At 43.0% G+C, this 13,353-nt stretch overlaps 1 protein-coding gene across 29 annotated transcripts in view; it reads right to left on the bottom strand.

Moving 5' to 3' along the window:
* ADGRL2 (adhesion G protein-coupled receptor L2) overlaps positions 1 to 13,353 on the bottom strand; it is a 269,111-nt gene that overhangs the window by 36,760 nt on the left and 218,998 nt on the right. For all 29 annotated transcript variants that reach the window (XR_008320682.1, XM_053313455.1, XM_053313457.1 and 26 more), the window contains 4 exons: positions 9,433 to 9,555; positions 8,970 to 9,175; positions 7,672 to 7,845; positions 5,405 to 5,614 (listed from right to left, as the gene is read on the bottom strand). Coding sequence is in view for 28 of the 29 variants with exons in the window: in XM_053313455.1 (XP_053169430.1) it covers positions 5,405 to 5,614; positions 7,672 to 7,845; positions 8,970 to 9,175; positions 9,433 to 9,555 (713 nt within the window). In the remaining variant the exon portion in view is untranslated. The remainder of the gene's footprint in view (positions 1 to 5,404; positions 5,615 to 7,671; positions 7,846 to 8,969; positions 9,176 to 9,432; positions 9,556 to 13,353) is intronic.

Below are 13,353 nucleotides of genomic sequence, written 5' to 3'. Positions count from 1 at the left end.
TAGCGGTCATCTGTCCTTTTATACCAATGGGCTATGTGCCTGCTCAGAGACCTCGTCGGAACCTAACAAGCTCAATTCTCTTGCTTTGAGTGGGAACCCCTCCCCTAGCCACTATATGCAGCTGCGCCACTCCACATCCCCTCAGTCACGGAGTCCAGCTTCAGTAGCCGAAAATGGGGCCAGTCCAGTACAAAAGCACCCTGAGTCATTGTTTCTTTGGAAATGAGTTCTGGCACTGTTTCTGAAAGGCTAGCTTACTAGGCTGGGACCCTGACTTGTATCGGGACTGGAACTTGTTGCCACAAAAGGAACGTTCTGATGAAGATTGTTGCTGAGAAGGGGCCTTCTGCTTCTGCTAAGGGGACCACCTAGAAGGCTTCTGCGGCTTGCGGGTCAAGGACGAATAAGACATGGACCTCGCCGTGCTCCTTGGCTTCTGGACCTTTGGGAGTGTGTCATCCGTCTATTCCATGAAGAGGCTGGAACCTTTAAAGGGAAAGTCCTCAATCTTAGCACGGGCCTCATAGGTCAGTCCAGATGAACGCAGTCAGGCATGCCACCTGTTGTGACCATTACTTTAGCCGCACACTCCACCGAGTAGGCTTGTCGGACAGCAGGGCCTCCAACGCAGGAACCAATGCAGCCTTCTTATTCTTCAGAATAGGAGGGAGGTGCTAACCCACAGGTTGACTATGAGGTAACTTGGGCTTCTTCTTTTTCTTCGGTATCGACACTGACGAAGCCAGGGAGGAGTCCGGCACCACAGGCACAGGAAGCAGAGAGAGGTCCTCAGAGTGCACCAATGCACTCAATACCATTGAGGGTTTGATGACAGGAGACGCCAAACCGATACCAAGACCGGGTTTTTGACCTCCAAGGGAGCAGATTCCTAAGGCTCCGAATGTGTCGAAGAAGCCATCTTAGGGGACCGCTTTAATGATAAGGCCTCTGATGAACAGAGAGCCAAGTCCTACAGGGCTGTGCGCAGGTGAGAAGCCCTATTCTTGCGAGCCTGCTTCGTAAACCTCTGGCAATGAAGACAGGTCTCAACAATATGGGATTCCCCCAGGAACAGAAGACACTCAGTATGAGTACTGGGGAAAGGGATCTTAGATCTGCAACAAACACATTTCTTGAAATTCATCATGCCTGGCATAAACGCCAAAGGCCGGCCGGCCACCAAGCTCCGTCCCAGCTGGGATCGGAGCTCCAAAGAAGGGGAGAAAAACGCAAAAAAAAAAAAAAAAGAAGCCAAGAAAAAACCATTGCTACGCGAAAACGAAGGATAAAGAAGAAAGCAAGAAGAAAAAGCAAGAGGAGAGAAGAGATTCCTACTTATTGCCGAGCTGCAGATTCCACGGCTTCTACTGAAGCGCGGACAATGAAGACTGAGGGGATGAGGAGTGGCGCAGCCGCGTATAGCAGCTGGGGGCGGGGTTCCTGCCCAAAGCAGGAGAATTGAGCTTGTTAGGTTCTGACCAGGTCTCTGCGCGGGCGCATAGCCCATTGGTGTAAGAGACAGAGACCATGTCAAAGAACTAGTTAGTTCCAATAAGCTGAGAGCTTGCATTCCAGACTAGTGTTGCACCAGTGCAACAACCTCCTGCTATGAAACCTCTTCAGTTCTTCAGTCCATGAATGTTGCAGGGGAAGGATGCAAAGCTATCCACTACCCTTGCTGAGTAAGTGCCACACTTGTGAAAGCAGACCAAGAGCACAAGAGGATGAACTACTGTGAGCATCCACTCAGCTATGTGATCATCTTGCACATGTACATCATTGTTCATTGCATAAATAATACAGTCTTAGTCCAGAGGTCAGTTACAGTTCCTTCACAAGGTTCGTAAGAAGCAGTTCTACATCTATCTGATGTGGTTTAAAGACATTATTTCAATGTTACCTGGAAAGGTAGAAGTTCTGTCTTTATACACACACATACACAAGGGAAGGTTTAGGTAAAATCCATTGTGCATTTAATGCTATATTGGTTTCAGTGCCAATAGATGCCTCCTAGGCAAATTTCTGAAGACTCTTTTAAGTCTCTACCTTTGCCTCTCATCAAATTTTGCCTTGGCAATTTCTCTGCTGCTCCCTATACCATATGGTATGCACAGTATCATAAGGAAACATGAGCCCTATTCAGAAATTATGCTGTACAAGTGTACAAATGTCATACACTTGTACACGTGTTTGTGTGAATAACTAAACTTGAGTTCATTTTAAAAGTGAACCTGGATACACATGCCCTTCAAATGCAAAGTTCCACGATTTCTGGGACTCATTCTGAAAGCTGTTAGACTCTCTGCTTTGCCACCATTGCATCCCATTTTCCTCTGTAGAAACCCTGACTTCCTTCCCTTCACATCATATACGTAAATATACAGAGAGTCCTGATCCTTCCTCTGCTGGAGCCTGACTCAATCTACTTTTCCTCCCTGAACTGGTTTGCATCTCTCTTCCACTTTCTTTCACTCAGAGGCGTATCTAGGTTAAGGCAGCCAGGGCACGTGCCCTGGGCGCCACTTGAATGGGGGCATCAGTGCCATGCTGCAAACATTTTTTTAACCTGTAGTCCCTTTGGGGGGCTTCCTAAAGGCCGTGGGGGTGGTCTGCAAAGGATCCCCCTCCCCTGCTGGTCTCTTAATTTACCGCCACAGCCCGTCCTGGGTTGATTTTTGAGCCTGCAAAGATCAGCACAGTGGCCATTTTGGAGGCCGCCACACATACACAAATGGCCTCTGCGAGGCCTGGTAACGCCTAAGGCCTCACAGGGACCATTTGAGCATGTGTGGTGGCCATTTTGTTTTCGGTGGCCATTTTAAAAAAAAATCAATTTTTTTAAAAAATGGCCACCACACATGCTCAAATGGTCCCTGTGAGGCCCTAGGCCTTGCAGAGGCCATTTGAGCATGTGTGGCTGCCTCCAAAATGGCTGCCATGCTGATCTTTGCAGGTCTGAATGGGCCCGAAAATCAGCCTGGGACGGGCTGCGGTGGTAAATTAAGAGGCCTGCAGGGGGAGGGGAAACCTTTGCAGAACCCCCTGCAGCCTTTAGGAAGCCTCCTGAAGGGGCTACAGGTAAAAAAGGTTTTTTTTAATTTAATATAATATAAGTCAGTGAGAGCCGCTGCCCGTCAGAGTAGACAATATCAAGCTAGATGGAGTGTCTGACTCAGTATAAAGTAGCTTCCCATGTATCTAAGTTGCTTCTGTAAATCTTCAGGAAAGCCAACAAGCATAAAAATCCCAGTGTATGAATATCAGAAGTTTTATTCAGCACTTTATGGCTTCTGAGTTTTTTGTTTTTAAAAAACAATTTTCAAATATCTTTCTACCCTAAAGGAATAGAAGGGCACTTCTAGACTTGTTGTTTAGTCTGGAACTGTGATACTGTGTTTATTGGGTACATGTGTGTGCTACACAATGTAGTTCTCCATCCTTTGTCAGCTTGAAGTGTTGATCAAACTGCCTTTGAGATGATTGGTCAACACCCCCAGTTTGGGCGAATGTGGGGAATTTAGCTTAAAAGGGGAGACAATTCCAAGCAGTTTTAATTTGTGCAAGTGTCTGAACTCAAGAAAACTGGCTTGGGAGAGAGGTTTTAATTAACAAAAGGAGTTTATTGTAAGAACAAATAAAAGTAGTTTTTGCTACAGTAAGAATGCAAACCCTACAAGTACCTTTACTCAAAGTCTGAAGAGCTTGTGATAGGCGGATCCACTGAAGCTCTATCCTACATATTCATTAAAATGATGTGATATAGCCCTGAGGTGAAAGATTGGACTGTACCACTTCAATGTTCGTAAACCCCTCCTGTATTCTACCAAAATAAAAAACAGGGCTCTGTGGGCGGCAGGAGTAGAAATCGTCTTAACTGCACACTTTACCTTTACCTTTTACTTCAGGGTACATGTGGGAATCAGGTTTTTGAATGTTTTTGAGCTTCCCCCTTTCACGTTTGAGACTAAAATGTGGGAGACCATATATGCCACCCAGAGTTCCTTAGAAGAAGAATGGAATATAATGTAAAAAATAAATGTCAAAGTAATTATTTCTTTGTTTCTCGGTTGTTGAGTGCAGGGGGTTCTCAGACATGGGTCCCCAGGTGTTGGACTACAACATCCATCACCCACAGTGGGGTTTTCTGGCTGGGCTGTGGATGATGGGAGCTATAGTCCAGCAACATCAGATGGCACACATTTGAAAACCTCTACTGTAATGAATTACGCTCCCTGTAAGAATCAATCATGGATGGCTCAGTCAATAGGAGGTGACAATTTTGGGGACTGTTGGAAAACTCAGTTTACTGCTGAATTCTTACAGGAACCTTGTGCTGATTTTGTGTGGGAGGCTTGTTTTTGTATTTCCCTTCTAAGTTGCTTTTCCCCACCCTACTGGAACAAAGCAGTTTTTATTCTAAGTTTGTGTCAGATGTTTGGACAGGGACACAATTTCAGTGCTTGCCCTGGGTGCTATTTTCCATAGATACACCTCTGCTTCCACTTCCTGCCTGGATCTGTGGACTGGCTCAATCCACTTTCTCCTCCCAAACTTGTTCAGATCTGTATTTCTCTTTCATCCGCTCCTTCTCTGGAACTTTTCACCCGCTTTGCCTTCCCTCTTTGGCCATTCTTGCTCAGATCTATCTCTCTCCCTTAGCACCACCCTCTTCCCTTCCCCCACTTCTCAGTATAGAACATACATTTAAATACTCAGTATAGCAGAAGTCAAATATGAGACAGGAGTCCACCTCCCACACATCAACTTCTACTCCTCAAACTATGTTAGTACATTATTCATCAGGATTTTTTCTGCTCATTGGGCATCATTTTCCACTCATCACAGACGAGTAGAGTAGTGGATTTCCAGAGCCCTGCTCTCATAACAAGATCAGAATTAGATTGTTCATCCATGTTGTTTCTGATGTAAGAAGTAGAGAAGGGGCTCTTGCTCAAGAGAGGCAGTAGGCGTAAATAGAGGTGATAATCATAGGAACATAGGAAACTGCCATATACTGAGTCAGACCATTGGTCTATCTAGCTCAGTATTATCTACACAGACTGGCAGCGGCTTCTCCAAGGTTGCAGGCAGGAATCTCTCTCAGACCCATCTTGGAGAAGCCAGGGAGGGAACTTGAAACCTTCTGCTCTTCCCAGAGCGGCTTCATCCCCTGAGGAGAATATCTTGCAGTGCTCACACATCATTTCTTGCTTGCCTCTTTTCCTCTTCAATTCTTCCCCTGTGGCCACTTTTCCACTACTGATTAAACAGAAAAGCAACGGAAAGTGGGGTTGCAGGGGAAAAGCAGAAGATTGGGAATTCTGTGTTTGCCATGTTTTGGCCTTGACTTAACAATTGTTCGGGGGGGGGGGGCAGGGGGCAAATATGTGTGTGGAGGGCTTACCTTGTATTCTGTCTTATCGATGCCTATTAGAAAAATGAACTCTGCAATGAGGAGGTTGACGCAAAGGTTCTTGTGAATTGTATTTCGATCACTTTGAAGGCCACGGAAGAAACAGAAAGTGAAGATGCAAATTGCCAGGCAGACAAGGGAAATGACAATCCCCACCCAGGTGATGACAGTGAGGAGTAGCTCATGCATTCCATCTTTGTACTGGAAATGATGGAGAGTGAACAAAATTAGAGTGGTCACTAATCAATATCAAGTTAAACAATCATATTCATAGCTAGAAACTAGAAAATGCTGTTGTGGTCTATGTGTGGCACAGGAGTCTTGCTTGTCAAAAGAGAAAAATATCAGTGGGGGTATGAGAACTTCATGTCTGATAATACAGAGATGAAACTATCAGAGATGGACTAACTGCTATGAAAGGAGAACTTTTGGAAAAGAGAGAATTGTCTTGAATTCGCAAAGAAAAAGTTGCTTATTACTAAAGGAATTTAAGAAAGCCAGTGATCTTTAGAATAAACTTATGCTTACAAAGGCAACAGATAAATAAAACATGTTTATGCAATCCAGGTGGAGCAAATTAGCATGTCAGGTTCGCTGAGTAATACAACAAGTCTGGTAAGAGCTGGTTCTAATATGCATCTTTTAGTCCCATCCCCATGATTCTGTCAGCCGGATCATAGTAGATTCTTCAGTAACTAGCTTTACCCGTGCAGAGCTAGTACTGAGACGGTACGTAGTTCTAGCATCTCAGCTAGTACTGAGACAGTGGTGAGAGCTCCTTCCTTGGGCCTGCCTTCCTCCCAAATGCCAGGTTGGACTGTTTTCGGGCCATTTGGGAGGCAGGCAGCTCGTGGGAGGAGTGCTCGTTGCCGTCTCTGCCACCACCCCCGCCGTGGCTTTAAAAGGCCATGCCCACTCCAATACACTCCAGCGTGCCACACATTGCCTTAGCATTTTAGATAGGTAGGTAGGTAGGTAGGTAGGTACAGTTCCTGGTATTTCCTTTAACAGTACCTTCTATTTTTTCTGAGCCTGATGGGCTGGTTTACATGGCATTTTACAAATAGTCTGGAATAATTAGTGAGTAGAATGTATTGTGGAAATAATTCTTTTTGCTTAAATGTTGTGGAAACTGGCATAAGCTTGTAGCCAGCAGAAACTAGATGCAAGCACAATTCAAGCAGAAAAGTAAGTCCGTGTATTCAGTGGAATTTGCTCCCTAGTGAGTGAGCTAGGATTGCAGATCCTTTAGATACTGAGGTCATTTATACAATCAGAAACTGTGTTCTACCCAGGTTTGGGAGGTGTGTGTGCTCCCAATTTTTGGTTGTGGAGAAGCAAGGTAAGAGGAAAATCTGGGGAGAAGAAAGGTAGGAGGAAAACCTGGGTAGTTTTTTATCCTACCTTGCTTCCACACAATGTATGGTACAGATAAGAAATATACTGCTGTACCTGTGTTTAACACAACATGTGAATTACTGCACCTGTGCACAGATCTCTACCTGTATGAATGTTGAAAGTAACTTGTGAATAGGGCTAAAAAGTCTGACTGTACAGATTGCTGAGCTGCAAGGCAGTCAATTGGAGTTAAATGATCCTAAATGTAGCCTTCTTAAATAAAATACAATATGATTTGGAGGAAGCAAAAGGATGAAGATGCAGGCAAAGACCACTAGAAAGCAATGAGTAATGATGTATATTGACAGGGAACAGACTGCACAGTTGTTCACCTTTACAACAAGAATTTACCAGCAAACAGAGTATCAAACCCTGTCTACTTGCAGAGAAGGGCAACTCGTTAGAAAAGCCACAGCCAGTGTGGTGTAGTGGCTAGAGTGCTGGACTAGGTCCGGGGAAACCCAAGTTCAACTCCCCATTCAACCATAATACTAGCTGGGTGACTCTGGGCCAGTCACTTCTCTCTCAGCCTAACCTACTTCACAGGGTTGTTGTGAGGAGAAACTTAAGTATGTAGTACACCGCTCTGGGCTCCTTGGAGGAAGAGCGGGATATAAAATGTAATAAATAAACAAACAAAAAGGCTGATAAACTATTTTCAAAACCGAGAAAAATGTTTTTCATTTTCATCTGAATACATGGTACATGAAGGTTACATGGAATATTGTGAAATGAGTTGTTTGTAAATATTCTGAAATAATGAGAATATCTTCCTATCTAGATAGGTCACTTATCATTTAGAAGTTCACCTGGATCTTCCAAATGTTGTGAGCTTACTGATTAAAGCTATAGTTACTTACCACAATTCCCCTATGGGCCATGAGGATTGCAAAATTGGTTAGGTGGCTACATGCACACGTGGTGTGCGTTCTATTTGTGTCAATCAGCTTGCAGCCTTGAGTTGACCAATATCCCATCATAGTCCGTTCTGAATAGTTCCAGAAAGAGCAATTGGCATTGAAATAATTGTCAGGCTATGAGATGACAAGGGGAAAAAAAAAAAGGATTACAGATACAGGAATGACAACCATGATGTAATATGCAGAAATATAATTTAGATTAGACTCTCTGAACTGTGAGATTTTGGGGCACAACTGATTAAAAGGTATTCATGTTTCCAAAGTCTATTAAACTCTTCTACAAAAGCAGTTAGGCAAAACCTTTGTGGACTGTGCCCATCATCAGGAAATGAATTGTGCAATGCTGCTATCTACTTAAAAAGTGGACTTTGTAATTTGAAACACACTAAAACAGGCCACATTACTTAGATCCAATTTTAATCAATTACAGTTTCCTGATTGTAATTCAATGCTCACACTGTGCATTTGTGGCCACTTTTTTTTCATCCTGCAGTAGTAGAAACATGACATTTTTCTGAAGGGCTTCTTCAATAATTGAGAACTTATTAATGCATTCACTTTTCCATTCTCAATTTTTATTAGTACAAGAGACAAGTTGGAATCTTAAGCCAAATTAACTTGGACCAAAAACGGATCTAGGGAAAACACATGGATAGTTGTTTTTCTTTTCTTTTCAAGGCTTCACTGATCCATCTCTTCAGTTAAATGGAAAGTCCAGGCCCAGAAAGCAAGCAGCATATGAACACAAACAAGATAATTTCCTGAGAATCAGCTGAACAAAGACAGCAAACCAATGTCAAGCTGAATCAGATAAAACACTACTATTCTTCTACATAGACCAAAACCTATTTGAATGATTGGTAAATGCGCTCTAGAAGACAATATGGAATTAGAACAAAATACTCTAAGTGCCATTTAAATTTTGCTACATTAAGCAAGCAAAATCATAAGAGCTGGTGCTTTCTACCCTGCTGCTAAGGTAAGAGTTAATTTCACTTGCGAACAAATTAGAGCCATTTACATTTTCATGTTGATTACTGAATTAGCTTTCATTAAGAATACACTTAAGTTCTAATAATCACTGAACCAGGCTCATTTAATTTTATGTTCGTAGACTTAAATAAACCTGTGTCTCTGACCTAATCCGACATTTAAAATTCACATTGAAAGACTCTCCCCCCACACCCCTTTGTTCTTCTCTCTTGCTGATTTTATGACCTTCCCATTAATTAACTCACGTCAATGTGTGCCAGGGTAAAAAGAACAGGATCGGTCAAGTACACACGGCTGGACTCCTTGTTGATAGAGGCGGCAATGACATCAGAGTTCACAGCAATGGTGCTGTTCCTGCCAGCAAATTCACTGCCTAGTTTTATGGTTGCATTTTCGGTACTGAGGAACCGACCCAAGCTTTTGTAGATTATGAAAACCAGCTTTGCTAACCCTGTGAAAAGAAAACTCTGTTATAGTGACTTGAAATAACACAATATATGTTAAATAGCCTATCCCACTCCCACAGACCCCCAACCGTAATACAAAACCTTAGTGCAGAAGAATTGATTCTAAGCAAAAATGTCAGCCAAACATTATGTACAAATAAGAGCTACTGACTATTTTTAATGTTGCTGACAGTGTATTCACGCAGCAAACTGTAGGACAAAAGTTGCAAGAGCTTAAAATAAATTGTTTGCAAAGACATACCATTTCTGCTGTTCTGTTTCACAGTGCTTGACGAGAGCTGGATTGAATTGCCGCCTGTATTGCCCTGAGGAAATTTCAAATCCTGCACTTGGCCTTCCGTACTGAGCACCGCCACTTCCAGGACTAGGTGGACAAAAAACAAAGACAATTTTTTTTTCATGGCAAGTTGATTTCTTTGGAAGATTTTTTTATTTGGCTGCTTTTGTTTCCTTGCATAAGGTAAATAAATACTGGTGTATTTCAACAACATAGACTCGTTTTTCTTTAAATATTAATCAAACTGAGTGCAAATGCCACAAACGTAACAGCACTTCAGTTCTGAAAACATGACATCCAACCTGGTTTTAATGTGAACCTAAAAGCTATCACCCGAAAAGTCCCAAGAGTCCTTAGCTAGAAGATATGTTGAACTTTTAGAGACAATAGCAGCTGTGCGGCATATATTTTTTTGGTGTGTCTCCCTCCCCCCGCCCCACCGCTGCTATGATTAACCAGAATGGACTATATCTAAGTGGCTGAGGATAGTAAAAGAAGGATTTATTAGCAGGGCCTTTGCAGCCGCAGCAGCAGCCCAGAGGTTGCAGAATATGTTGGCAACCACTGCCATTTCCAGACCACCTTTTTGAAAAGGCAATGCCTTTAAGGCACTCTATTTGTGAAAACCTTCCATGATACTTTATGGAAGTGCTGCTTGGTTGTCTCTATTTCTTGACTCTCTTTAGTTGTGATCAGCTTAGTGATAATAGTCTATTCTTATTATTTTTAATATTAATTTTACCATATTTTACTGCATTTTAAAGCCACGTTGGGCTTATGGGAAGGGCATAAGAAAAATGGATGAATATTCCTTTTCAACAGATGGTATAAACCAGTGTTTTAATCTAAAAATGAAAGCTTTTCAAATTTCAACAATTAGGGAAACTCCAAGGTTAGTCCTCTTTGTTCCAACTAATTCAATATAGTGAGGGATTGAAGAAGTTGTACTTTTATGTGTTATTTAGATTTTTTGCAGCCTATTTTTCTAAACTGAATAAGATTTTCCTATATGAAAACAGTGGCTGACATCATGACTAAATTATCTTGACAAATTCCTATTGAATTTTAGTAGTTCTTTAGAGTAACTTCTGAGTAGTAGTAGTAATTTAATCAGGATGTCAGCCAGTGAGGTGGGTCTCATGATCCGTGTGACCCGCTTTTGCTGATTCTGCGGGGAGAGCGGGCTAAGCCCATTCTCCCTGCAGACGATCTCTGCAAGAGCCCTGGGTGGCTGTATTGGCCACCCACATGATTGTCAGCTCTGTGACGGAGCTGGCGGGGGCTGGAGGGAGCAGGGGCCAATTGGCCCCCGCAAGCTCCAGCATGCCCTGCACAAGACGCAGGGCATGCTGATGAGACCCCCGGAGCCGGGAGGTGGCTTTTCGCCTCCCCTCCGGGGGTCTCCTCGTGAGTAGCTGCGGTGTGGAGCCACACTCACAATCCAATAGCCCGGGTTTGCAGAGCGCTCGCTCCGCAAACCCAGGCTAAGGGGCAGGCTACTTGAGCGGGTTAGCAATAGCAATAGCACTTACATTTATATACCACTTTATAGCCGGAGCTCTCTAAGCAGTTTACAATGATTTAGCATATTGCCCCCAACATTCTGGGTACTGGGTACATTCTGGGACAGGGTTAGCCACTCAAGAACCACCGGGCTCACAGCTGAGCCCGGTGGTTCTTACGATTAGCAAAAATCGGGCTAGGCTCACCTGGCCCAATTTTTGCTAATTGTGTGAATAGCCCCAGTATGTACAAAGAACTCTCACTGCTACATTCATTTCAATGAAGGTAGAAGTTCTATACACAAATTCTTTGGCACATGTGAAACTACTCCCTGCATTGAAGTGTGTGGTCCAACCTGTAGGATGCACAGAAACTCTGTGGAGATATAACGAGCAGACAAATTATCTGCTTGGCAAGGAAGTGGGTCCCAAGGACAATATGAAGCAGCAATCTTGGGGATTCCAAAACGACACTTTGGATTTCCCTGCGAATATCCCTGACTGTTACAAACAGGACTTTTAATGAGTCAAAGACCTTGCAGGTACACACTTGTTTACTAAGTTTAATATTGATTACAATAAATATTATTTAAAATTTACCAGACCATTGTTAAGTTCAGGTGGTTTTTTTAAAAACAATTATTAATCGTAACCAATGTTTATGCAAAAATGGAGACTTCATATGTCACTATGCAAAGCTAGCTACTAATAGGTATGTGCATGGAACTGGTACCATACACTCCTGGGAGGGCAGGGTGGGCGTTTCTTTAAGGAGCTGGGGAGGCGTTGCCTACCTGCCAGTCCCCGCCCCGCCGCTTTCCACCCGTCAGTGTGCAGAGTGGTAAAAAGTGGGCACACGGAACTGCGTCTCTCCCTGTGCCCCAGTCAGTGTCACCACAGAAGTGGCTGACATGCGTGCTCAGAATAGTTTCGGAGCTCCTAGATTGGAGCGCCAAACAGTTCTGTGCACATCCCTAGTTACTAAAACAATGGTTTGTAAAATCTGTAAAATCTTAATCAGAGTGCTGGACTAGGACTGGGCAGACCCGAGTTCAAATCCCCATTCAGCCATGAGACTTGCTGGGTGACTCTGGGCCAGTCACTTCTCTCTCAGCCTAACCTACTTCACAGGGTTGTTGTGAGGAGAAACCTAAGTATGTAGTACACCGCTCTGGGCTCCTTGGAGGAAGAGTGGGATATAAATGAAATAAATAAATAAAATAAAATAAAATAAAGTTCCCAGCAGGTAGAGTTTGTATGTATGTTACTAAAAGGTTCTGGACATCAAACCCTTAATTTGTTTAGGAAGCCCTCAAATATTGCTACGGTTATGTTCATGGAAAGTTCCATGAACAATAAAACTGCATTATTTGAATACAAAATGAAAAATGGGCTTAGGTTCTGCCTTAGCTTGTTTAAAGTCCAAACGAAGTCCCAAAAGCAGCTTTTGTTCTTTTCAGCTGTTGTCTCCTGCTTCCTTTTCCTTATCCTCCCTCTGCCTCCCCTCCTTCTGTTCCTCCTCCTCCTCCTCCTCACCCAGATGATGCTGTCTCCCAACTGCTGCAACCATGCTTCCCAGCTACCAACTTCTACTGCAAAAAAGTGAAACTGCAGAAGAAAAAGCTATATAATTCAGGCAAACCTGTACTTCACTATCCTCATTGTTATCACTATCATGATCATAATTGTATATTTAAAAAGAATCAGTGTCACCTCTACTGACATCACAATCAAGCAAGGGTAATCTGCATTCAGAAGGCGGCTTCCATGCATGTAATATCTTGTTGGATGTAGACCACTAATGCATGCAGTAGAAAGTGCACAAGCCATGACCCTTAGTGTATAAGAGTCACACATGAACCATCCTGATCCCCACTTTAAGGAATGGGTCGCAGAATCCGGCCATACACCCAGCTCAAGTGATCACCATCATATTAACAGAGCAAATCTTCTCTTTGGTGAAGAATGTGTGTCTCAACTGTTGCTACCGTATGAGAAGTCTTGGACCCCAGGGACTTCCTGTTTAATGAAGTTTCAAATAATATCAAGAACTGAAGTTATATTTGAGAATCTGTCCTATGTGAGTTACAAAATCCAAAGTTCACCTCTTTCTAAGGTTAAAATTCTGAAATTATTGAGCATGTGTAAACTCTGCTTCACCTTCAGCAGCAGAAATGTACCTCATGCATGCATAAATCCAAAAAACCTGACATTGTTTCATTCATAAATTAGTTTTTCAGGCTTCAGGCCTCTGGCCTCAGTACCTTTCCAACCTACATTCTACTTCTCAATATATACAGATTGTGGATGGGGAAGCAATTTGTAAAGGTGCCAGAGGAATATCATTTTAGGTCTATACACAGAAACATTCTTAACCATAGCA

This window comes from Hemicordylus capensis, chromosome 4, assembly GCF_027244095.1.
Source record: "Hemicordylus capensis ecotype Gifberg chromosome 4, rHemCap1.1.pri, whole genome shotgun sequence".
Taxonomy (NCBI): domain Eukaryota; kingdom Metazoa; phylum Chordata; class Lepidosauria; order Squamata; family Cordylidae; genus Hemicordylus; species Hemicordylus capensis.
This window is presented reverse-complemented; position numbering and strand designations above follow the sequence as displayed.